Source organism: Ovis canadensis, chromosome 24 (genome assembly GCF_042477335.2).
Source record: "Ovis canadensis isolate MfBH-ARS-UI-01 breed Bighorn chromosome 24, ARS-UI_OviCan_v2, whole genome shotgun sequence".
NCBI lineage: Eukaryota > Metazoa > Chordata > Mammalia > Artiodactyla > Bovidae > Ovis > Ovis canadensis.
The window spans coordinates 24897084-24923936 of record NC_091268.1 but is presented as its reverse complement, the minus strand read 5'-3'; the positions used below and the strand labels follow the sequence as shown (position 1 = coordinate 24923936).

The window sequence follows — 26853 nt, the reverse complement described above, 5'->3', positions numbered from 1 at the left end:
TGGGTTGCCATTTCTTCCTCCAGGGGATCTTCCCAACCCAGGGATCAAGCCCAAGTCTCCTGTGTCTCCTGCACTGGCAGGCAGATTCTTTACCACTTGAGCCCCCGGGGAAGCCCTAGTCCAGCTCTGTCCAAACTTCAGTCATGGGCCTGCTTTTACCATTTCTGCTGTGTCTCTGTGTTGCCTGAACTACTTGTTGTTAATCATTTGATTCAAACTCTCACACTTTTCTCTTTTTTACTTAAATACATTTTCAAAGAAAACTTTAAATCACTTCTGTATCCTTCAGCTGAGCAATCCCACTTGCAGGAATTTATTTGGAAGACACCTCTCCAATGATATGAAAATGCACAGGCACAAGGGCATTCGCCACAGCATTATTGGTAATTGCAAAATACTGGAAACCACCTAAATGTCCGAGCATAAAGACTGGTTGAATAGACCATGGTACACATGGCACAGCTGGGAAAGGAATGAGGAAGGCCGCTGTGAACTGATACAGAGCGATTTCCGGAGCCAAGGCTACGTGGAGAGAGCCAAGGGCCAAAGAGCATATATGGCGGACTGCACTCTGAGTGTAAGAAAGACGGGAAAACAATAACGCATGCACACCTCTGCTCCTTTCTACACGAAGAAACACAGGAAGGATATTCCCGAAGGCAGTAAGTTCGTTATCTACAAGAGGGAGGGGAACAGGATGGAAGGTATGTGGGAAGAAGGATATTTCCTTGAACAAACTCTTTTGCATAGTTTTGAGTTGGTTAATGTTCCAAACTATTTTTTTTTAAAGACAGAAAGAAATTAAATCAATAAAAATGGGAAGGGCAAACCTTTAACTAAACAGAAAAAAAAAAAAGAGAGAGAGAGAGACTAAAATATAAAATATATTTCAAATGAATACCATATCTATCCTGAAGGGGGAAAAGAAAGGAAAGACAGACAAACCCCAATAGTTTATGACACAAAACTTGACTCTATAGCTTCAGCTTAGGGACAGGTGAAGTATTTGGGGGAGGGGACAGGGAACTGCAAGCAACTCTTTATTTATCAAACAATTGTGAAACTTCATAAGGATGTATTATAGGATTGAGCAAATAGTAAATGTTTTGATGTCATTAGAAGCCAGCCTCTCACTGTAAAGGAAGAGACATCAAATCGAGTGGGGCAAGTCAAGAAAAAACACTCCTGGGACGGACTAGAATTGGAGATGTTGGTAATGTGCATTTTGTATATATACCTGCATGTATTTCCTAGCTCTGTTCACTGAAGGGTTCAAATAGCAACACCCCACGTAGTCACAAGCACATCTGGTGCCCAGATCTTGGCCTGTTGAAAACCATTCAGTCATTGACCACTGAAAGGGAACAGGGCTTTCCAGAGAAATTAACCGTGAGGAAGGGCAGAGTTGGTGGAAAATGAACCTGAAATACCTTGTTATGACAGAAAGTGTCACAACTGTTTAAAAAAAAAAAAAAAGGAAGAGGGCAGATCACAAAGATATAGCACCCAGCTTGAAAGGGTTCTCAAGGGCCAAATCTGGGACAATTTGAGCATCCAGTTCATTAAATACAGTACTGAAATACAAACCACTAAAAAACTGGAATCCATGAGTCTGTGCCAAGGATAGATAAACGAATGAATGGGAAGAAGGCAGGAATCTCGCCCGCAGTGGAGTACCAAGTGCTGACACTGGAAACCAGTCTTCTCCCGCGGTCCTGATAAAGACTCAGCAAGGACCATCAATGACGCCACAGCTAGCGGGGTGCTATTCAACTGACAACACTGTGTTAGTCTCAGCTGTACAGTGAGGTGATTCATTAGAATACATGTGTGTATTCTCGAACACATACATATTCTTTTCCATATTTTCCATTATAGGTTACTGCCGCTGTCGCTAAGTCGCTTCAGTCGTGTCCGACTCTGTGCGACCCCAAGACGGCAGTCCACCAGGCCCCGCCATCCTGGGATTCTCCAGGAAAGAACACTGGAGTGGGTTGCCATTGCCTTCTCCAATGCATGAAAGTGAAAAGTGAAAGTGAAGTCGCTCAGTCACGTCTGACTCTTTGCAACCCCATGGACTGCAGCCTACCAGGCTCATCTGTCCATGGGCGTTTCCAGGCAAGAATACTGGAGTGGGGTGCCATTGCCTTCTCCTTCTTGTATAGGGTATTACAAGATAGTAATATAGTTCCCTGTGCTATGCAGTAGGTCCTTGTTGCTTATCTATTTTATACAGTAATGTTCCAAACTCCTAACTTATCCCTCCCCCACTTTCCCCTTTCATAATCATATGTCTTCTATGTCTGTGAGTCTGTTTTGTAAGTTCATTCGTATATATATTTTTAGATTCTACATACAAGTGCTATTGTACGATATTTGTCTTTCTCTTAGTGTGATAATCTCTAGGTCCATCCATGTTGCTGCAAATGGCATTATTTCATTCTTTTTTATGGCTGAGTCATATTACATTGTGTATATACCTTCTTTATCCATTCAGCTATCAGTGGATACTTAGGTTGCTTCCATGTCTTGGATATTGTAAATAGTGCTGCTATGAACATTGGAATGCCTGTATCTTTTTGCAATTAGAGTTTTCGTCTTTTCTGAATACATGCCCAGGAGTGGCATTGCTGGTTCGTCTGATAACACTATTTTAACATTTTAGAGGAACCTCTGTACTATTTTCCATAGTGGTTGCACCAATTTACATCCCCACCAACAGGAAGGGGATGTGTGCAGAAGGTTCTAAGGGGAGATTTTAATGAGGCACAGGATATCTGCATTATGTCCAACTGTTTCCCATGGATTGCAAATTAGCTGCTAAAAGAAAAAGTAATGATACAGTGGAGAAGCTGGGCCACATCTTCACCTGTTGGCAAAAATTAACATCACCCATGAAGGACAGAAGGGCATCATGTGCCTCCAGAAGTGACACCCTGGGAAGGACATGTCACCTGTGCCAGACTCCAGCCAAGAACGCTTAACCTCAACCTAATCAGAAAGAAACATCCAAGACAGAATGGGGAACGTTCTATTGAAACAAAGGTGGAGGAGATTCTGTATTCTTCAAAAACGTCGAAGTTGGAAAAGAGAAAGACAGACTGTGACAATATCCAGAGTAAAGGAGAGTAAGTTCAGTTCAGTTGCTCAGTCGTGTCCAACTCTTTGTGACCCCATGAATCGCAGCACGCCAGGCCTCCCTGTCCATCACCAACTCCCGGAGTTCATTCAGACTCACATCCATCGAGTCAGTGATGCCATCCAGCCATCTCATCCTCTCTAGTCCCCTTCTCCTCCTGCCCCCAATCCCTCCCAGCATCAGAGTCTTTTCCAATGAGTCAACTCTTCCCATGAGGTGGCCAAAGTACTGGAGTTTCAGCTTTAGCATCATTCCTTCCAAAGAAATACCAGGGCTGATCTCCTTCAGAATGGACTGGTTGGATCTCCTTGCAGTCCAAGGGACTCTCAGGAGTCTTCTCCAACACCACAGTTCAAAAAGCATCGATTCTTCGGTGCTCAGCCTTCTTCACAGTCCAACTCTCACATCCATACATGACTACTGGAAAAACCATAGCCTTGACTAGACGGACCTTAGTTGGCAAAGTAATGTCTCTGCTTTTGAATATGCTATCTAGGTTGGTCATAACTTTTCTTCCAAGGAGTAAGTGTCTTTTAATTTCATGGCTGCAGTCACCATCTGCAGTGATTTTGGAGCCCCCCCAAAATAAAGTCTGACACTGTTTCCCCATCTATTTCCCATGAAGTGATGAGACCAGATGCCATGATCTTTGTTTTCTGAATGTTGAGCTTTAAGCCAACTTTTTCACTCTCCTCTTTCACTTTCATCAAGAGGCTTTTCCATAAGGGTGGTGTCACCTGCATATCTGAGGTTATTGATATTTCTCCTGGCAATCTTGATTCTCCTGGCAATCTTGATTCCAGCTTGTGTTGTAAAGGGACGTGGTAAATCAAGGTATGACCTGACCCTGGACTGGATTCTGTCCCTGGAGGGAGGAAATATGCTACAAAGGATGTCATTAGGCCAATGGATAACCTGGAACCTGGATAGAAGGAAACCATTACACAGGTGGTAACTGTGTTGTGGTCCCAAAGGAGAATGCCCTGTACTTAGCAAATGCAGGCTGAAGAGTTTAGGATGGAAGGGGTGTGCTGGATGCAACCTATCCAGAAAAAAAGGAGTGTGTGTGTGTGAGAGAGAGACAGACAGACAGAGAGACAGGCACACAGTGTGTGGAGAGGGAGAGAAAATACAGATAGGAAAGCAAATGGAGTATAAGATGTTAAAATGTGAAAGCGGCTAAACAAGTGTTCTTTACACTATTTTTGTTTTTTCGTTTCACTTTTTATAACCTTGAAATTATTTTCAAATAAAACATTTTTAGGAATTACTACTATCAGCATAAAACCAGTATCGACAGAGAGCAACTGTGAAAAATAAACACATGATAAGTAAACAAAAAATGCCGAGGCCTGTTGTACGCATGGAAAGGGGTGTCTGGAGAACATGAGGAGGTCAAAGGCACACACCAACCACGAGGCTCCCCCACCCCACCCCCTGGAGCTGAGACCCCGACAAGAAACCTCTCATTGTGGTCTTCAAGGCCCTCTCTCTCTGTCCCACCCAAAGCCATCTCCACATCCCACAGTCAGGCCAACACTGGCCTAGTGGAACCTCTGCAGCTTATGGAAAGGAAACCAAGGCACAGAGGGGTCAAGAGGTGGGCTCCTCTTCCCAAACTACCTGCATGGTGTAAACGAGCATCTGTGTGGTATTAGTTTCTGTGCCAGGCACTGTGGCCCACAAGCCTGAAGGCTCCAGTATCCAGCCTGGTGGTGGTGCAACCCCTCACACAACTGATTTGGGCCTCTGGGAGTGGAAGGATGTGAAGCTGCCAGGCTGGGAGCAAAAATTCAAGTGTCCAGCTCCTCCAGCTTCAGCAAGCCCCTTCGGAAGCCCCGGACCTTGCTTAGCCTCTATTGTTTCCACAAAAACCTCTTCAGGAAAATAGTGTCTGCATATCCACATTCACAGCAGCCAAAAGGTACAACCAACCCAGGTGACCATTGAGTGAAGCAAGGCAGAAAGAGAAAGACAAATATCATATACTAACACATATATAGGAGAAGGCAATGGCACCCCACTCCAGCACTCTTGCCTGGAAAATCCCATGGACGGAGGAGCCTGGTAGGCTGCAGTCCATGGGGTCTCGAAGAGTCGGACACGACTGAGCGACTTCACTTTCCCTTTTCACTTTCATGCATTGGAGAAGGCAATGGCAACCCACTCCAGTGTTCTTGCCTGGAGAATCCCAGGGACGGGGAAGCCTGGTGGGCTGCCATCTATGGGGTCGCACAGAGTCGGACACGACTGAAGCGACTTAGCAGCAGCAGCAGCAACGCATATATATGGAATCTAGAAAGAAGGTACTAATGTGCAGGGTAGCAAAGGAGACACGAAGAACAGATTTTTGGAATCAGTAAGAGAGGGAGAGGGAGGGCTGATGTGAGATGACCATATGTAACATGGAGAGCGCTGGTAGTTTGATGGATGATGTAGGACATCCAAGGTCGGTGCTCTGTGACAACCTGGAGGCATGGGCGGGAGGCGGGCTCAGGAGGGAGGGGACACAAGTGTGCCTGTAGCCGATTCATAATGATGTATGGCAAAAACCATCATGATATTGTAAACTAATCATTCTCCAATTAAAATAAATGAAATTTAAAAAAGAAAAGCCAGATGGAGTCTATTCAAAAAATGAAATATCGTTCAGCCTTAAAAAGGAAGAAAATCCTGCCACGTTATAACACGGATGAATCTTGGGTACCTGATGCTCCGTGAAAGAAACTGGTCTCAAAAAGACAAACACTGTATTGATTCCACTTATATGAGGCACCTAGAGTGGTCAAATGCATCAGCCAGGAAGCAGGGTGGAGGCTGTCAGGGGCAGGAGGGAGGGAGAACAGGGAGATGTTTAGCGGGTAGGGTTTTGCTTTGGGAGGATGAAGTGTTCTGGGGCTGGAAGGCAGTAATGGTTGTGTGAATCGCTGAACGAGCAGGAGAGGTCCGCGGACTCTCAGGACTCTGTCCCCTGATGTGACAACTCTGGCTAAATCCCTAAGCTTTCCCAGTACTCTGTCACTGTGGATTTTTTTTTTTTTAAAGAACAGCCATAATTCATTAACTTCCCAGGGTGATGGGCATTCTAATCTGATTAATATTTGGTAAATGAAGTGCTTTTCAGGGAAATGGCAGGCCTGACCTCCCAACAGTCTTTGACTTGACAAACGCAAGGATTTTCTCAGTTGCCCTCTGCGGTCAGTGTTCCAGCCATCACAGCGAGGCCAGATGATAAAAAGAGGGGCAGGGGATGATAAGAAGGCCTTAGAAAGAAGGTTATGGAGAGGAGGAGAAGGATGCCCTTGCTGGTTACCTAGGAGATATGGGAAGGACCGCATGCTGTTGACTGGCTTTGGAGCAGAATTCCAAGAGGCCAGCAGTGCCTGGCAATGACACAGTGCATAAGTGCTGAGTATTTGTGGTAACCCTTCCTTTGCTTTTTTTTATTACTATTCATTGGACTGCACAAGATTGAATTCAGAATTTTTTTTTTCTCCCTGGGAAGTTGCTTTCCAGAGGATTTGTCTAACCTGACCTCTAATCCTTCTCCTTATACTAGTTAAGCCCATTGGAAAAGCTGGTGCCCCCACACCTCTGTATCCCAGTGGCTCAGCCTCCCCATCCCTCTCCCATGCCCTGCTCTAGAAACACACACACACAGACACGCATACGCATACTCAACCACCTCACTGTTCATTATAGAAATTAACAGAGAAATAGGACCCAAAGAAACTCGCCAGGGTGATCAAGCATATGTCCCCCCAACCGAGCTCAAGTCCCAGTTTGGGCTCCTTGCTCCACTGCCTTGCCAGGGCTCCTATTTGGTGGTCATGTGTCACCTGCTAAATGCTGAAGCACTAAAGGTTCTCATTTCTGACAACCTGAGGGCTGGCATCGCGCAGGTCCCTTGTGGGTAAAGAAGTACAGAATGGGCAATGACTTGCCCAGTGTCACACAGCAGCCCTGGGGCAGAGTCATAGGTGTCTGGGATGCAGACCTCGACCTTCTGATACCTAGTCCTTGGCGTGCCCTCATCAGAAACCTGCTAGGCCTGGGGTTGGCTCTGGCTTTGCAAAAATGAGGCCAGAAGGTTCAATTTCATTTCAGTAGAGACTTCAGAAGGGGGAAAAAAAAATAAAGCCAAGTTTGGGACTCCTTAACTCCCAGCCAACCTGGCAGGCTCACAGCCACTCCCGTCCTGCTCCTTCCATGCCCTTGCAGGGATTCAAGAGAGGAGTCATATGTGAAGGTCAGGCCATGAAATTGATGGCCACCTTTCCTTATAGGCAAAAAGCCGATTTTCCCATATTTTTCAACCAAGGAATTAAAACAATTCATTCTCTTGTTTCAGGTCCACTTATTAAGTTACTGCTTTCAGCTCAGTTCAGTCGTTCAGTTATGTCTGACTCTGCGACCCCATGAATTGCAGCACGCCAGGCCTCCCTGTCTATCACCAACTCCCGGAGTTCACCCAAACTCATGTCCAAGTTACTGCTTTAACTGAATCCAAAAAGAAATGACTGTCGTTTAGATTGAAGGGTAGGCTAAGACATGAACGAGCATCTGGGTGCACACTCCTCTGGCCAGAGGGACCAGGGCACCCTGGTCTTCCTTTCAGCACTCAATTTCTAAAAATTAAAAGGTCCTATGATTTTTTTTTTTTTGGTTTCAGAATGAGTTGCCCATCATTGGGGACCTGAGGCAGAGCATATTTCTCTGCAAACTGGGGATGAGAGTGAAGGGTCCAGGGCTGTACATTCATTTCACACAACTTCCTTGTCTGGGCTTAAATGTGGAGGAGGTGTGAATTCTGGGTGCTGCCTTTGTCAAAAAAAAACAAGTCGATGCCACATTCAAATCAGGTCATGGCAGACTTGTGACTTGTGACCACATGCCTTTTTATTCCTATGCTTTCTGCCGCCTTTTTAAGTAAAGATTTCACTGCTGAAGTGGGGATGACGGGGTATGCAGGGGGAGCTGGGGCCAGCATCTCTTTACTCAAGAAGTCCAAGGCTCTCAAACACCTCACCAGGTCCAGGGACGATGTGAGAGGCACCATGTTACAGAGAAATATCTGGGAGAAGAAAACAGCCACAAAACAGGAAGGGAATGGAAAAGAAAACAAGAAAAGACAGAGGAAGGGAGCAGCTGGCCTGAGGGAAATGGAGGAGTACGCAGAAATAGTATGGTTTTCTAAGAGAGCACCTGCTGTTTCTGTGAGCCCGGCACCCACACCTCCTTCTTCTGATGAATGTGTTTCTTTCTGAGGGCGTAACATAGGGCAGATGCACAGCTGGCCTGACCAATCAGTGCTGGCCATCCCTCTGCAGGGCGGGCAAGCCAGGTCTACCAGCACCAGTGAGCCTCGGCTCCCAGGCTTCAGTTGCAGCGCTCTCTCTACTTGGTGGCTTGGCAGGATGTGGGCCCTGAGTTGCTGATGGTCATCTATGCACCCGAGTCCAGCCCCTCCTGGGCCTCCCAGTTAGACTAACAATAACTGCCTTTTCTGCTTGAGTTAGTCTGAGTTGAATACCTAAATCTTAAAACCACAAGAATCCTAACATATCCTCATGTTTTTAAAAAAAAAGTCTTTATACTTCCTAGAGTCACAATTTCCAGATGAGGACAATGACGTCCAGAGCTTGTGGACACCCTCCAAGGCACATGTAGGTCTGGCTGGTGAGACAGGACTGTAAGTCACATCTCCCATCTACCCATTGACACTGTCCTCTGGCTTGAAACCAAGTGAGAAAATGCGCCTAACACCCTTCCAAGTCACAGGAATTAACAGCTGTGTGGTTTCACCCAAACACAGAGACAGTCTAAGGAGAGAGCACCCAGTGGCCACACCTTCAAACACGAGAATACTGAGAAGTCAAATAAACAATTCCAAGAGCCCCAGAGTACACCTGTTGCTGCCCAGTTAGGTGTCTCTTTGCTGGATGGGCCTGCAAAAGTTGTATTTATTTACAATGAGTTGGGCCAGGAAAACAGGAGGGCATTACAAAGCTGAGGGGGCCATGGAGAACCACATCAGTTGGCATCAAACATCTAAGCAAAGTCTTTCGGGAAATTCATCTGAGCCTTGCCTGACACAACCTGGCTGAGTAATCACCTGGGAAACAGGGTTCTGGAGGCTGGTGAACATGCCTCCCTGTGCCCCCTGCACAGGGCAGGCTCAGCCTGCGGGGAGCTCCCCCCGGCCCAGGGAGGCCAACCCCCACCCCCCACGCCCTGGATCCCAACAGGGAGCGGGGACGGCAGCCTTGCAGAGCTGCTGCAGCCCCTGTGAGCCAGGACTAGGCTGCCAGTTGAGTCACTGGATTGTGTGTTTGAGGCCAAGCCTGCCCTTGTCCACACCATGGTTAGTCACAGCCCCGGCCTGGTTAGACAGCAGCCCTTAAAAGGACTGGAACAAAAAGAGGTAGCATCTTTCCAAAACAAAATTGACGAGAACACACTGTACAAAATGGGGTGAAGTCGTCCATTTTCCCCCCAGGGTGGCTACAGGACAGCTAAACCAAAAGTTTCAGCAGACAAGTTTCTCCCCAGTTAGACCAAAAAGTAAAAATGATGCAAATAAGCAAACAAATATGGCTTACCTTGTGTCCACCCCTCACCTCCCCGCCACAGTGATATTTGTTGGCAAAGGGTTTCTGAACCAGAAAGGAATTCCTAAACCAAGATGCTTACTGCACACTTTGGACAGAAAAAAAAGCATGCTGGAGATCTCAGCCTAAAAAGAGGGCTGATGGCAGCAGGGAGACACTTGGGTTATATTCATTGAAATATGATCGTGGCATTCGCAGAGAGCTGCCAAGATCATCAGAATGGGGCTAGCGGGGTGGGGATGGGGGCAGATTTTGGCTGCATAATTGCAGCAAACTCCCCCAAACAAATGAGTTCCCAGTCAACTGATTTACTGAGCGGCTCCATTTTCCAGCTTTGGGCGCCTGGACTCGCACAGTCCAGGCTGATGGGCTGGCGAGCTGGCTGCAGAGGAGCTGCTGTGAGCCCAGGACCCAGAGGAGGGCTCACAGGAGATGCTCCCCCCAAGCCCGAGCAGAAGGCAGGCGGGAACTGGGGAGAGCCCGGATCTGTCCCAGGAGGTGTGCTGGAAGCTCCCCTCTGGCAAGCAGAGCTCCCACCTCACTTGACCCCATCACCTCCTCCACCCTGAGCGCCCGGGGCCGTGGCCAGAGACCCCATCTGTGTGGCTGCGAGCCCGGCCCATGACACAAGCAACAGCTTAAACTTGCTTCATCCCCGAGGCTGACAATGCTCTCCAGATGGAGGCATTAGTGTCTAAACAAGAGGGAGGTGAAAAGGAAACCAGAATCGTCCTCGACAAGGGCAGAGAAGAGGACAGAACGATTCTGCTCCTGACCCCAGTGCACCGAACACCAGTGCGCCTCACTCTAAACAGATGAGGGCTTGGAAAAAATCTCAATGTAAGAATCTGGGGGGTTGCATTTGATATTTGATTCCCCCCCAAACCATAATCGTATGAAAAGCATCTAATTTCATCAGCCCTGGGCCATTTTTCTTCCTGCAATGCACTGGCAATAACGACTTCGGTCAAAAGTCATCATTCTGGGTCATCGGGATTATAAGGAAGAACACCAATGATGATAAAGATGACCATACTATTAATAATAATGACGGCAGTTATTAAATAATAGTAGTGGGAGACATTTATGGCATGGGCCAGGCACTGTTCTGAGCATGTTACGTGCATTAGCCCATTTCATTCTCTTAATAACAAAGTAAACACTCTCTTTTGGCAAATGGGAAACAGGGCAGGGGATAAGAGGAAGGGCCTCGCTCCAGGCTGCCCAGGCCTGTGTGGATCTGGCCACAGCTGTCACCAAAGAGTGGGCTGTGCAGAGTGAGGGGCACAGGTGTCTGAAATGACAGGCACACCCAGGGACACACACGGGGAACCAGACACGGGACGGCCCGGCGGGCAGGCTGGCGGTGGCGCGTGCACTCACCTTCATTCTCCCCACTCGTCTTGATGCCTTTTGAACCACCCTCTGTACCTTTAGCCTTCTCGGCGTCTTCCTGGGCATCCTCGGCAGGCCCTTTCTCCTCGTCTTCCTCCTCCCCAACGTTTTTGTAGTTGGGTCTCTTTTGCACCCGCCTCTTGCCCTTGTGCTTGTTCATCTCAAGGGACCGCTCTAGCGTCTCGGTGGGTTTAATGAAACACCGAATGCTTGGCTTGGCCTGGAAAGTTGAACCAAGACAATGGACAGGTTGAACAGTGGGGTCTCACCGGCTCCTATGGAGCTGTCTGAGGGTTTCCGCCCCAAGAAATTCCCTTCAGTACAGCAAATTCTATGTCTTCGTTGATCATTACCGCTACTCAGTTCAGTTCAGTCGCTCAGTCGTGTCTCTTTGCGACCCCATGAACCACAGCACACCAGGCCTCCCGGTCCATCACCAACTCCTGGAGTCCACCCAAACCCATGTCCATTGAGTCGGTGATGCCATCCAATCATCTCATCCCCTGTCGCCCCCTTCTCCTCCTGCCCTCAATCTTTCCCAGCATCAAGGTCTTTTCAAATGAGTCAGCTCTTCGCATCATCACTATTAAATAATCTAAACAATAGCACCAGCTACCATTTATTTATTGCCCACAGTCCCAAGTCACTGTGCCCTTGACCCACACCAGCTCCACGCATCTCAAAGGTCAGAAACACACTTTTAATACTTTGGTGGTACTTTCTATGTGCCCAATGGTGTTTTAAGGGCTCTGACTACATTATCTCACTTAACAGTTTACAAAACCCCCAGAGAATAATAGTTATGCTAAGATGAGGAAATGGAAGTTCAGAGATGTTACATGACCCACCCAAGGCCACACAGCCAGGAGGTGACAGAGCTGGGATTCAAAACCACTTACCATCTGCACAATTTATGTCTAAACCACAGCGCACTGATGTCATTGTTAACTTTCAATTTAAATATATTTATTTTAAGAGGAACTATATATCACAACAGAAATGAAACACCACTGTGCCTCGCTAATATAAAAATAGAAAAGAAAAAGCAAGGTGAGTTGGATATAACCAGATTGCTGGCTCTCTTTAGAAGGGGAGCCTAACAGGTATGAGTGATGAGTTAAAGCTCATCGTCAAAGGAAACCTGCCCCCAAGGAAGAGGTTTTTCCCTAAAAAGTCCAAAGGTTTCTAAGAGAAAAGAAAAGGGCCTGTGTGTCATCACAATTCATACCCTGCATTGTGGAAACCACAGCTGTGTCTCAATCCTTACAGCAACCATGAGATATAGAGATTATCAATCCCATTTTACAGATGAGAAAATGAGGCCCAGAAGGGCTAGGTGACTTGCCCAATGTCACACAGTTACTGGCTGCAGAGTCAGAATCTGGGCTCTCGATTCTGCGAGAGCCCAATCCCAAAGCCCCAGGCTCTTCTAAAATAATAATGCTTCACCAGGAGCTCAAACTCAGTTCCCTGCTTCAGTTCAGTTCAGTTCAGTTCAGTTCAGTCGCTCAGTCGTGTCCGACTCTTTGCGACCCCATGAATCGCAGCACGCCAGGCCTCCCTGTCCATCACCAACTCCCGGAGTTCATTCAGACTCACGTCTATCGAGTCAGTGACGCCATCCAGCCATCTCATCCTCGGTCGTCCCCTTTTCCTCCTGCCCTCAATCCCTCCCAGCATCAGAGTCTTTTCCAATGAGTCAACTCTTTGCATGAGGTGGCCAAAGTACTGGAGTTTCAGCTTTAGCATCATTCCTTCCAAAGCAATCCCAGGGCTGATCTCCTTCAGAATGGATTGGTTGGATCTCCTTGCAGTCCAAGGGACTCTCAAGAGTCTTCTCCAGCACCACAATTCAAAAGCATCAATTCTTCGGCGCTCAGCCTTCTTCACAGTCCAACTCTCACATCCACACATGACCACAGGAAAAACCATAGCCTTGACTAGACGGACCTTAGTCCCTGCTTAGCACCCTTTAAATAGTATTTATATGCAAATGAACCAGGTCCAGAAAGGAGCAAGGATCAAAACTCGTCCCTCATCTGTTCAGGGCAGGATTCTGATGGAAGAGTTTTTCTCTCTGCAGGGTCCAGGTGATATCCAGACATCACTTTGTCATTGAAAAACAGAAACGTTTGAAAGCAAACTTTTCCATTATCTCGATTCGGTCTATCCATCTGAATTTATCCCGAACAACTACCTACTGTCTTCTGGGGGCCACCATACTCTGCCAATAAGTGGAATGTGCTCTAAGAACGCAGATTAATTTCAATAATGCTCAAAACAAAACCTAACTGAAAGTTAAATTAGTATCCAAACCCAGACATTAATTTTTATTTACCTACTTTGGATTATTCATCCACAAAAACAGATAAAATCGAGACATGATTCAACTGTCCAGGAAGCCGACAGTGCGTTACAGATGCCAAGAATGGAGAGCCCAGAGACAGCAGCGTTCCAGGCGCGCACCTCTTGACAGACAGTATCCATCAGAGCCCACTTAGGATGCTGCATGGCGGAACGCAGCGCTGGATGCTCCTCACCCTTCTGGAAGGACTCAGACCTGGTAGGTTAGGGCCCTAAGATGAAGCGATTGCTTCCTCTGATTACCATTCACTCCCAGGGAATTGCACGCCACACACAACTGAAGGTTTCAGAAACAGAAAAGTGAGACCCCACGCAGAGCAAACCATCACTCGGTCAGAAGCTTCGAGCAAAAATTCACATAGACGGATGCAGACAGCACTCCCTGAGCTCTGGGTGGACTCAGATGTCCAGGACAACTGGCCGCACTAGGAGAGGAGGAGCGGTGGATAAGGTCCAGGGCTGGTCAGGGTGCTGTGGACGCCAGCTGGAACCTTCGTGAGCAGTGAGGCCTCTCTCAGTTCCTGGCTCCTTCTAAACCATGGGGCAGTAATTCTGGCCTCCTGGAGCTAAAGGAAATCATGGATGCAAAGCTCCTTCAGGCTTCCTGGGTGGCTCAGTGGTCAAGAACCTGCCTGCCAATGCAGGAGACAAGGGTTCGATACCCGATCCAGGAAGATCCCTCAGGCCACAGAGCAAATAAGCCTGTGCGCCACAACCACTGAGCCTGTGCTCTAGAGCCCGGGAACCGCAATTACTGAGCCCATGTGCAGCAGCTACCGAGTCCACGAGACTAGAGCTCCCCGAGAAGACACCGCCACGAGAAGCCTGCACACCGCAGCTCGAGAGTAGACCTTGCTCTTCGCAACTAGAGAAAAAGCCCATGCAGCAACAAAGATCCAGCACAGCCAAAAATAAATTTGTTTAAAAAGTCACTGGAAGCAAAATATATTATTTAAAAAAAGAGAGAAAGTTCCTTCAGAGCTTGGCCATGCAACAAGCAACCAACAGACAGACAGTTACCTTCCTGTTCCTGACTTCATGAAAGAAAAAAAAAAAAAATCAACTGTGAAAATGAATTTAAAACTTTCCAAGGGATCTGTTTTTCTTGATGATCAGGTGTTGAGGAGGTAAGAGGGGGAAGAATGCTTACCAGGGAAATTTCAAACCTTTAAAACACAACCTACCCAGTAAGTAGCTGGAAATAACCTAAATGTCCATCAAAAGGGGATTGGGGGGGTAATTATGGTCTGTCTATAAAGTGGGAATCCACGTGGATATAAAAAGACTGAGGTCTTTTTATACCTAGATCTACTGATGCAGAAACAGCCTCTGGATTAAAAAAAATGCAAGAACTGGAAACAAAGCAGGGTCCCTTTTTAGGTAAAGCTTCATGATGGTGTAAACACAACTTTTCCTGGAAAGCTGCACAGGAATATATTAGAGTTTCCTGTTTGGGGAAAGAAACAAGGTGGGACACGAACTTTAAGTTTTTCATTTCTGTATCTTTCTGTCTGGTTTGAAATTTCTAATCATGTATGCAATTCACTTTTGCAAATATTCAACAGGGATCATTTGGACATTGGAGTTGTAGATTTTATTTTCTTCTATATTTAAAAAGCCTGATTTTGTTTTGCTTAATAACTTAACAACATCAAGATCCCATAAGGGCTCCCCTAGCAGCTCAGTGGTAAAGAATTCACCTGCTAATGCAGGGGAGACAGGTTCAATCCCTGATCTGGGAAGACCCTCATGCCACAGAACAATGAAGCCCGTGTGTCATAACTATGGAGCCTGTACTCCAGAGTCTGTGCTCCACAATAACAGAAGCCGCCCCATTGAGAAGCCTGCACACCATAAAAAAAAAACCCATGCAGCAACAAAGATCCAGCAGTCAAAAATTAGTAAAATTATTTTAAATAAAAGATCCAGTCATTACTATGGAGAAGCTGACAGTGGTTGGGAAGTGTGGGCTGGGATTGGTATCATTCCTGCTGTTTCTTACAAGGGCCTCTGGCTGTCAGGCCTCCCAGGAATCTTCATGTTCTACTGGACAACTCCAGATGACCTTTCTCCCAGAAAGCCCCTGAGAGAAGAGCCATCTCATGCCCCAGTGAGTTCTCGTCCTAAACCAGGTGTCTGGACCAGAGCAGGACTTGACAGGCTGCTGAATGGTGGCCTGTACCAAACTACATCCAACGTGATGGGGAGATCAAGAAGAAAACAAGAAAGTTTGAGGTGGGTGGGTGAGGGTGGATGAAGAAAGGAGCCTAAGACCTCAGTAGCTGAACTTAGTGGAAGAGCCAGCACCAAGGGACCAACCAGAAGAAATGGGAAAGCCCCCATCAGAGTCAAAAATCAGAAGGCCTTTGGGTTTATCTTCCCATAAAGAAAGCACAGCATGCATGTCTCGGAGACAAGCCTCCTGCATACAAGGTCTACATTTCCCAAAGGCCAAAGGCTCAGGTTTCACTCACCCAGGGCCCACCTCACAGGGCTCTGGAACCCAAGCAACAGAAAGAGTGGAGTCAGGGGACCCTTCTTGCTGACTCTAAGACGCTGCCTGTACCCGAGTGGGGGATGCAGCAGAGGGGCTGTGGGCTCCGTGGCTGCACGTTTAGGCTGGCATCTGGGGTCAGAGGCAGCTGAAGGCCAGAAATGTGACTTCAAGGGTGACCTAGAGGTCTAAGTTCTCCTGAGAGCGTCTGCCCCCACCTGCTGGTTAATGACACCTTCCACCAACCTGCCTGCCTCCGACCTTTGGTCCTTGCTTCAAAGTTAAATACTGGAGAAGAGTGACTTCCCCGGGGGTCAGTGATAACTAAGGCCTCTCAGGGGCTGTGGGACCTGAGAACAGGGCCTGCAAGCACAGCGAGAGGGTCAGGAGTAAGGACTGGAACCTGCAAGGCCCAGGCAGCTGAGTGGAAAAGGAGAGGCAGAACCACTGACGCCAGAGGGCAGACAGAACATCCTCCACTAGGTCTGGGTGTGCCCCTTAGAAAGGCCCCAACACACCCCGCGCCAGAAAGAGCCCGACACACACCACACCAGCAAGACCCCGTTGTGATCAACCAATCAAGGATTCTATTTACAGTTAAAAAACTGCCGACTCAGAACACGTACATACACACCAGGTTTTCCTGAGCTGACAGATATTGACCAATGACAGTACACAGAGCAAGGTCTGGAAGGATACACAAACTGAAAACGGTGGTTCCTTTTTAGGAAGATACTGAGGTCGGGGGAACTTTCACTTTCTACTGTAGTCGCTTCTGTATCTTTCAGTTGTTTAGCAGTGCCATTAAAATGTAAAGAATGCCTTTAAAGAATGTACCTAATGCCACCAAATTGTATATTTAAAAATGGTTCATCCAAAAAAAAAAAAAAATGGTTCATCCATCGTAAATAGTATTTGCTGTAGGTATTTCACAATTGAATTGAAAAAAAAAAAAAACTTTTTAAAACGCACCTCTGGAAGTCAGAATGGTGATTCGCTGGTGGAAGGGGCAGGGGTGGGGGTGGGGGTGGGGGTGGGGGTGGGGGTGCTGGTTATAGACTGAGAAGGAGCTGCAGGGGACATCAGAGGCGTTTTTCTCTTGACCTGAATCACAGCTTCCCCCATGATCTGAAAGTAGAGCAGTCCTACGAGACCCTCTGTAAGCTAGGACGAAGCGAAGAAGCTATTACCTTAGGACACACCTTGCTGACAGGCACACAGACTAAACGGGGATGAAGCATGGATGCTCACAGCCACAGCTCAAAGCTCCGGGCCTTGACCCCCAGGTGCTGATGGTGGTGGAGCTGCTCGGGAGGTGCACTGCCGCTGAACAGCTGCTGCAGAACCAGTGTGCACCTTATTTTCCCTTTTCACCTTTTGTCTAAAAGTGAAAAGCCTCTTTGGGCTTCTTTCAGTCTTTTGTAGCGAGGACTTTGGTTAGAGAGAGGCAAACTTTCCAAAAGCGAGGGGCACCTGAACACATGAATGTATCCACTGGTCCAAAGCCATCAAGCAGTACAGCAAAGATCATTGCACTTTTATGCACTTTACTCATGTTATTTCTCAATTTAAAAACTGTTTACCGAGAGGATTTCCAGTGAATTCAGATTGTCGCAACGCCCTAAATACAAGCGAGGAGCAAATTAGATGATGTGGGCAGCTGGCTTTGCGGCAGTCTCCAGCGGGGTTAAGCCCTGATGAAACCCCAGGCACTGGGCTAGAAGCTCACAGTCCAGCCAGGAGTTGTGATGTATTGCTTGCTGAGTGTGCCACAAGGACGGACACAAAACAGAGCACACTGGGGGCATGGAGGAAGGGGTGGGGAACCGTGCCAGGACAGGGGTAGGTGGGCGGGGTGGGGGTGGTTACTGGAGAGGCCTTTGTGGAGAAGGAAATGACTAGTCCGAGGCTTGAGTGTTGGCAGTTTACTGGAACACTTGGGAGGAGAGGAGAATGTTCGCAGGGCGGCTCTGAGCTCCGGGCAGTCACCTTTATTTCTGTCAGGGCCAGGGCCACCTGGAGCTGGTGTGCCGGTGACGGTGGCAGTGCCCGGGGACACAGGCTGCTGGGCCAGCTCCTAGGTGGCATCCACTGGCCGGCCAGGTGGCCTCTCCAGCTAGCAGTTCATAGGAAGGTGTTCACGATGCTCACGTCCTGGGAACAGGGGGCGGGGCCCCTGCCTCGGCACAGACAACCTGCTGAGTGGGTGTTGTGGGGCTCCTCAGTGACAGAGGAGAGCGGGGAGGAGGCAGCAAGGGGACAAGAGGCAGGCCAGGGAAGAAATCTGACTGAGAAGGAAAGGCGAGGGAAAGAGGCTGGAGGCTGGAAGGGCAGGTAAGGGAAAGGGCGGGCGACATGGCCTAGAATTCTGTCTGGATCTGTGGGAGCAGTTATCGTGGTCAAGCTGAGAGGGGAACCTCCAGGCTCTCCCGGGCCTAGCCCACTCACCTTCTGAGGAAGCAACTAGCATCCTTCTGTTCAAACAGCTCTGCTAAGGGACTTGGGAACCAGGAGACAGATTTGCCCCCCAAAAAAGGAGACAGGTCATGAGGACTAAGGAAAAAACCCACGAAACATGAGGGCAGACCTGAGCCCAGATCTCAGACCCGCTTGTTGGCCGAGTGAGCCTCACCCAACACGCCTCAGTTCCCGCGTCTGAAAAACAGGGACAGCAGCAGCTCCATCACATGCCGCCATCGGGCTGAAGCGAGATGAACACAAAAATGCCCACCTGACCTCTGCCACAGAGGCACAGAAACGCCCGCACGACGTCTGCCACAAAGAGGCACTCTAGAGATACTTATTCACCTTCCACCTCCGGGCAAATAGATCATTGGGATGGGAGAGCTGGTAGGGGAGGGGGTCTAGCTTTTCAAAACCAATCAAACTAGTAACTTTGTTTGCTGGCTTCCTGGTTTGTGAGTGGCTTAGACTCAGCTCCCCAAAGAGCTCCTGGGCCCCTCCTAGGCCTCCAGCCTCCGGGGCTGGGCCTGCGGGATGTTCAGCACAAAGGCAGGGTGAGATCCACGGGGCACTGGAATGGTCGGAGCCCCACCCACTGGCCCACACACCCTACCCACGGCCTTCTCCCCTTTGGGCGTCGGTTTCCACATGCATCAAACAAGCCTCATGTTGACCCTTTTCCTGCAGGGCTCCTGTGAGGTGCCTAGGGGTAGCAGCACGCTTTCTTGTTTTATTTATTTTTTTCAGGTAATAATAACCATTACTAACACCCAGTGACCATGGGAAGCATGCCCAGCGATGCTCTGGGCACTTGACATATATCGATGGACTCCTTTATCCTCCAAATAACATAGGCGGGGAGGGGGCTGCCGAGGGGAGGGGCTTGCTCCAAGTCACCGCTCTTGAGAGGCAATGCCAGGTTTGCACCTGGGAAGTGTAGCTTCAGCACCGCCCCCCCATCACATGCTCAACCATCCTGCTGCCAAGCTCAAGCGTCCAGCCCTACCCACAAGCACCAGCAGAGCCTCGCAGTGTGGGGCCAGCCTCTCAGAAGGTGGATGTAAAGACCCTGCCGTGCCTGAGTCACACTGCCCAGAGGAGCAGGCAGCCCTGCTTGGGACAGTCCACACATCACATCACTTTTCAGGTGGCCCTCTGACCCAACGGGCATTAGGGATGCACGTGCTTAGTCACTCAGTCATGCCCCACCCTTTGTGACCCCATGAATTGTAGCCCACCAGGCTCCAGGCAAGAGTACTGGAGTGGGTTGCCATTTCCTTCTCCAGGGGATCTTCCTGACCTAGGGATCAAACCCGCATCTCCTGGGTCTCTTGCACTGGCAGGTGGATTCTTTACCTCTGAGCTACCAGGGAAGCCACACAATGTGCAATTTTTTCCATTTTTGTCTCAGATGCACAGAGCTCCAAATGTCATGGCAGGTGGGGTGGGGAGAGTTCACGGTGACTTGGGTTTATGTCCACCATAACCAACAGCACGTGGCTTTGCAACCAGCTGCATAGGAAGCAGGGTCGCTCATTGCCACCAAACAGCCCTACACTCATTCCAGAACGGGGTGATCAGCAAGCGAACGTCTGATGGAATCAACTCCGGGGTGATGTATGGGTGTGTGTGTTACATGCCAAACCCTGAGTGACCTGGGCTGCTGAGCCAAAGCCCACACACGCGTCCAGAATGTACAACTGCGGCGACATCAGTGGGGCGACTGGGCAGCATAGCCAAGCTCAAAGGGGAGAATAAAACCCGAGGCGGGCGAAACATGAAGAGCTAACAGGCCACTTCCATTAACAAGAGGAGCTTGGCTTTCTTCTCCACCATCGGCCAATTATCAGCGAGTGTCGCAGCAGCCGAGGCATCACCCAAAACAGGGACACGGACACACACAGACATACACACAGACTCACACAGACACAGGCACACACACACACACACACACCCCAGCGTTGGCCTCTGTGGGAACCAGCTGGTCATGTTGAGATGGTGCTGGGACTACTTAGAAAGCAACCTCAGGGTGCTGCCCATCCCCAGGCCCCCTACCCTGACCAACTTCTCTGTCCTTCTCAACCAAGCACTGCCTAGTCTGGCCCTCTGATTCTGCGTCTGGCACTCCATGAAGAGCTAATAAATGCTTGTAACGTGAATTAATCCAAAGATATTAATCCCAAGATATTTATGATTAAAGAGGCATGTTCAACACTCATGCAAAATAAAATATCTTATCATCTGATGAAACAGTGATAAACCAAGCACTTAGCTGGTATTTCATTAGGAGGAATGTTTGACTACATCTTGTTAAAAAATAATGAATTGTGAAATAGTGGTGACTCTCAGTGACCTGAAACATTCGGCCCAGAACCCTAATCTCATTGCAAATGATGGCAAAAGAGCCGGAAGCAGAAGAAGCCTGGGGACTTGAGGCTGGACGCTTGCAATCGCCTGTCAATAAACCGCTGAGCACCCAGAGAGGGAAGTAACCAGGGGGCCTTGTTCTCATCGACATGCAGCCCCCCAGCCTGCATGTGAATGAAGCACACATGTCCCCACCCCAGCAAAACCCAGTTTCCTGGATGGAGGACTCTGGTGCTGAGCAGGATGGGATTTTCTTGCTCATTAGAGATGTGGTGCTTGCGTCCCTGTTGAGATGGGTTATTTCAAGATAACTGAAGTTTCCTGCAGGAACCATGCTAAACAGCACGGGCTCCCAGGTTAGGGTGTTCCCACTTCCCTCAGTGTAAACTCAAGAGTGCTCCAACGGCTTGAAAGGTGCATCTGCTTCGGACCCTCATTCCTCACCCCACACCTCACCCCCATCACACTCTGCCTCACCACGCTGCTCTCTGCTGTTCCTGACACACCAGGCACACTCCTGCCTCAGGGCCTTTGCACTGGCTATGCTTTCTGACCCAAAAGCTCTTCCTCCAGACTTCTCCATGACCCACTCCCTCATTTCCTTAAAATCTGTACTCCCCTGTAACCTTCCCCTTGAGGCTACCCTAAGGAGAGGTGCGCCCCCCAGCCCCAGAGGACATCCCCTCCCTTCTCTGCTTCACTGCAGCTGCTTTTCTTGAGTTTGTCTCACATCCGAAGACGTTCTTTGTTGTTGTTCAGTCACTCAGTCGTGTCCAACTGAGATCCCACAGACTGCAGCATACCAGGCTTCCCTGTCCTTCACCATCTCCCAGAGCTTACTCAAACTCATGTCCACTGAGTTGGTGATGCCATCCAACCATCTCATCTTCTGCTGCCCCCTTTTCCTCCTGCCTTCAATCTTTCCTAGAATCAGGATCTTTTCCAACAAGTCGGCTTTTTACATCAGGTGGCCAAAGTATTGGAGCTTCAGCTTCAGTCCTCCCAGTGAATACTGAGCGTTGATTTCCTTTAGGATTGACTGGTTTGATCTTGCTGTCCAAGGGACTCACCAGAGTCTTCTCTGCTCTGCTGTTCACTATAGTTTCATGGTTCCTCTCTCTCCTCCCACTACAAGAGAAGCTCCCAGAGGTTAGGGGGTCTTTGTTTTGTTCCTGGTGTCTCTCCAATGCCTAGAACAGTGGCTGGCACACACCCAATAATTATGTTTTGAATAAATGAATAAACAGCTTGAATCCAGCTTCAAGGAGCTCAGAATCTAGTTAAAAAACTCAAATGCCCAAAGGGACTTGACTGCTGATAAACACGAAGCCCCAGGGCACAGAAGTGGTAGGTGCCCTCCTCTTCCTGTCCCCACTCTCGATTTTCCTGATTTCAGCGGAAAAATGGAAAAAATGCAGACTAGGGGAAGTCTCCATTCAGCTGGATGTCGGCACTGCCTCACCCCTCTGAGCCATCTCCAGCCTGGTGGCCGCCCCAGCCCGTTCCGGGTCATGCTGCCAGGCAGACAGAGGAGCTAGCTCAGGCCCGAGTCACAGAACCTTCTCCACGCCCCCTCCACCCTCGCTTTGCCCACTGTGTTTTGCCTTGTTTATCAGCTCCTCCAGGCCATGGCCGTCCTTTCTCTGCTCCCTGGAGCAGGACTTAGCCCCTCAGGTCAGTCACCCACGTGGTTGCAGGCCACATCTCCAAAAGCCTCCATGCCACGGGGCTTTGGACAGTTGAGCAGCCTCTGCTTCCACAGGAAAGATGGGAGAGGCAACGGGTCCTACGTGGGACATGCTGCACCCTGGATTTTCTCTGCTTCTGTCACATGCCCTCGCCAGTGAGTCAGCGCTGCCACACGCAGGACCCTGCAGGCAGCGGATGCGCCTGGGAGCTGTAATTCTATCAAGGGATGATGGGCTGGACTACGGCAGACCCACCAAAAGGGAGAATGCACGAGAGTCCAGTTCTTTGTGTGAGTACTTGCAACTGTGCCAGCTAAGGCCCTTGATTTACATATATCAGTCTATTTTTTCACTTTGGTGTTCCCAATCCACCCTCCCAGAAGCCAATCACTTTCAGGAAGAATATGCGTGCACTGGTACCAGCATTGGTTGCTGCGGGGGTCACAGGAAAGGTCAGGGGCACTGAAAGATGCGGGGGAACTGCAATCCCAGCTGCAGGGGGCTCATCCACTGGATGCATTCAGTCCCCGGTGAGGGCTCCATTGCCATCTGATTCAAGCCTGGCCAGCTGTGCAGCAGTGAACCAAGCCAGTGATGAAGGGACGCTCTGTTCCTGCAAACACACAAGCCAGAGAAGCCCAGCTGCTGCTTCCTCAGCTTCAGGCTCCAAGAGCCACATCCCAGCGGAGCCTTCTGCCAGCAGAGCGTCCAGCTCCCAGGGTGGACGGGTATCACGTGGAGAACTGGCGGCCAGCATTTCAGATGTGTGATCGCCTTTCTGGATCCCCCGAGAATCATCTGGAGACTGTCCCAACTGGCTGAACTGGTGCCTACTGAGGGATGGCAGATACCCTCATTTGGGGATAAACCAGCCTCTTGTGCCCCAGAATTCTGTTCCCACTCTGATCAGTGCCAGTCAAGCGCGTGAATTTAGTGCCAGTCAGTCCCTCCGCTTTAGCAACATGTGAACCTGAACTTCCAGATGTTCAAGCTGGTTTTAGAAAAGGCAGAGGAACCAGAGATCAAATTGCCAACATCTGCTGGATCATCGAAAAAGCATGAGAGTTCCAGAAAAACATCTATTTCTGTTTCGTTGACTATGCCAAAGCCTTTGACTGTGTGGATCACAATAAACTGTGGAAAATTCTTCAAGAGATGGGAATACCAGACCACCTGACCTGCCTATGGAGAAACCTATATGCAGGTCAGGAAGCAACAGTTAGAACTGGACATGGAACAACAGACTGGTTCCAAATAGGAAAAGGAGTACGTCAAGGCTGTATATTGTCACCCTGCTTATTTAACTTCTATGCAGAGTACATCATGAGAAACACTGGGCTGGAAGAAGCACAAGCAAAAATCAAGATTGCTGGGAGAAATATCGATAACCTCAGATAGGCAGATGATACCACCCTTATGGCAGAAAGTGAAGAGGAACTAAAAAGCCTCTTGATGAAAGTGAAAGAGGAGAGTGAAAAAGTTGGCTTAAAGCTCAACATTCAGAAAACTAAAATCATGGCATCTGGTCCCATTATTCATGGCAAATAGATGGGGAAACAGGGTCAGACTTTATTTTGGGGGGCTCCAAAATCACTGCAGATGGTGACTGTAACCATGAAATTAAAAGGCACTCCTTGGAAGAAAAGTTATGACCAACCTAGATAGCACATTCAAAAGCCAAGACATTACTTTGCCAACAAAGGTCCGTCAAGTCTATGGTTTTTCCTGTGGTCATGTATGGATGTGAGGGCTTTTGTGAAGAAAGCCGAGTGCCAAAGAATTGATGCTTTTGAACTGTGGTGTTGGAGAAGACTCTTATGAGAGTCCCTTGGACTGCAAGGAGATCCAACCAGTCCATTCTAAAGATCAGTCCTGGGTATTCATTGGAAGGAATGATGCTGAAGCTGAAACCCCAATACTTTGGCCACCTCATGCGAAGAGTTGGCTCATTGGAAAAGACTCTGATGCTGGGAGGGATTGGAGGCAGGAGGAGAAGGGGACGACAGAGGATGAGATGGCTGGATGGCATCACCGACTCAATGGACATGAGTTTGGGTAAACTGGTGATCGACAGGGAGGCCTGGCATGCTGCAGTCCATGGGGTCGCAAAGAGTTGGACACGACTGAGCAACTGAACTGAACTGAGTTCCTCCACACTTTCCAGAGAGGGACCTAGGGCCAGCTGAGCTGCAGGCCCAGATGCATGCAGAGGCTCAGATGCTAACACTACTCGGCAATGTTCAAAACCGAGCCACCATCGTTGCTGTCATCATCGTCATCATTGCCAACACCTGACCCTCTGTGCCCTGTGTCCAGTCACAGGGCCTGTCCATTTGGGGAGCACTGAGTATACCTCTGTATTAATCACCCCAACAAGGGAGGTAGCGGATGCAGGGCTGTTCTGAAGCCTCAGAAACTCAGACCACTATGAAGCTAGCATCTGCTAGTTAGGCCCTGATGTGTGCTATAAACACTTTGTTGTGAATAAACACTTTGTGTGAATAAACACTTTGTTGTTCAGTTGCACAGTCGTGTTTGACTCTTTAGCGACCCCATGGACTACAGCATGCCAGGCTTCCCTGTCCTTCACTATTTTCCTGGAGTTTGCGCAAACTCATGTCCATTAAGTCAATGATGCCATTCAACCATCTCATCCTCTGTCGTCTTCTTCTCCTCCTGTCTTCTCTCTTTCCCAGCATCAGGGTCTTTTCCAGTGAGTCGGCTCTCCACATCAGGTGGCCAAAGGACTGGCGCTTCAGCTTTAGCATCAGTCCTTCCAATGGGCACTCTACAGAGCCTAGCAGGTTCCATTCCATGGGGTCGCAAAGAGTCAGACAAGACGGAGCAACTGAGCATGTGCTGCATTTAATCCTCTATGCAAACGCACGGTTGTTATTCTGATTAGAGAGGTGAGGACATGGAAACCCGGAGAGGTGGATGAACTTGCCCCAGACACACCTAGTAAGACAAGGAGCCAGGATTGAGGGGCCCAGGCAGCCTAGCTCAGAATCCACCACACCAGACAGAATGGGGAACTGCCCCCTGAGCAAAGAGAAGGTGCCCTGTGAGGGTCAGGTTCTGAGAGTCAAGAAGAACATCACAGGAGGCCTTGTGACCCTGCCACCAGTCACCCATTGAGCCACTCAGGGCTGTGGCGGACCCCCAGGCATCTCTGGCCAGTCCTGGGTCAGCACAGGTGACAGAGGCATCTCCAAGACAGGATCCACTGTCCTTGCGGGGCTGGCGAGCCCAGTGCGGAGCGAGGGGCTGTGTCTTTCCTGGGCACCAGCACATCTCTCTATGAATGAATGCAAAACCAAGGAAGCAACTCCACAGAAACCCAGGATGAAAAAAGTCCCTTCAGAAACAAAAAAGTACCTACGGGTAATGATGCACATCCCATAATCTAATCTGTATGTTCACTTTGCAGAAGTAATGAGATGCTGGCAGTTTCAGAATGAGTGTTCTCTTACTCGTTTCCCCCGACAAGAAAACTATCTGCTCTGCATTAGAGTTACAGACAGAGTTATCCCTTCATGGGGACCATATGGTTTTAATGCACAGATGAATTCCAATTAGACGTCTATCTAAGCATGCTGATGTGTTTTCAATTTAACCCTAAATTACAGACTTTTCAAGTAACTCTGCTCTCCCCTCTGCTTCTCTCTCTTCAATTTTGGTTTGGTTTTGTGAAAGGTCTGCTGGTAAAATGAAGCAATACCAGTAACTTATCTAACAAATTACGGGAAGGAGAAAGTAGGTTATAAAAGACCAAGAAACTTAAAACAAGTATGATCAAACCACATCCGAGTCAGGCAGGAAACAATAGGAGTCTGTTCTTGCTTGGAGGGAAGGGAGGTAAATCTCACCAGGACTGCTGTCAAACAAGTTGTTGCTGAGAGAAGCCCTTCCCGATTTTCAACAGCAGTCGTCAAAACGCAATAGACTTCGATTTCACACTCAGGGAAAGGTAATAACCGGAAGTAGAAGGCTGACACTTTCACTTGGGCTGGTGAGTCTTTACACACACAAAAGCGTTTCATTTTTAGTTCAGGTGTCTCCACCAGGAGAACTGTGTGTCTATCACAATGGAGGCGGGAGAAGAGAAGGCTGTTGGGAAAATTTACGAATCTCAGAGATAATCTTGCTGATCGGAGGTTCAACTAAAGTGGGAATCCGAAGCCGAGAGGTAGTCAGCAACTTCCATGCCATTTGCTTTTACTCTAATTGCAAATGCCACGTACCGATGTGAATATCCTGCTTTCTGACACTGTCCTAGTGTTTTGCAAGACATCACCCCTGGGGAAACTAGGGAAAGGTTAACAGATCGCT

The 26853-nt window shown here is 48.7% G+C and overlaps 1 protein-coding gene across 16 annotated transcripts in view; it reads right to left on the bottom strand.

Moving 5' to 3' along the window:
• The window catches only part of CLEC16A (C-type lectin domain containing 16A), a 235284-nt gene that overhangs the window by 161349 nt on the left and 47082 nt on the right, over positions 1-26853 (bottom strand). For 9 of the 16 annotated variants that reach the window (XM_069569950.1, XM_069569948.1, XM_069569951.1 and 6 more), the window contains one exon: positions 11134-11365. In XM_069569950.1, the coding sequence (XP_069426051.1) occupies positions 11134-11365 (232 nt within the window). The remainder of the gene's footprint in view (positions 1-11133; positions 11366-26853) is intronic. The other 7 variants (XM_069569949.1, XM_069569952.1, XM_069569955.1 and 4 more) reach the window with 1 other exon arrangement.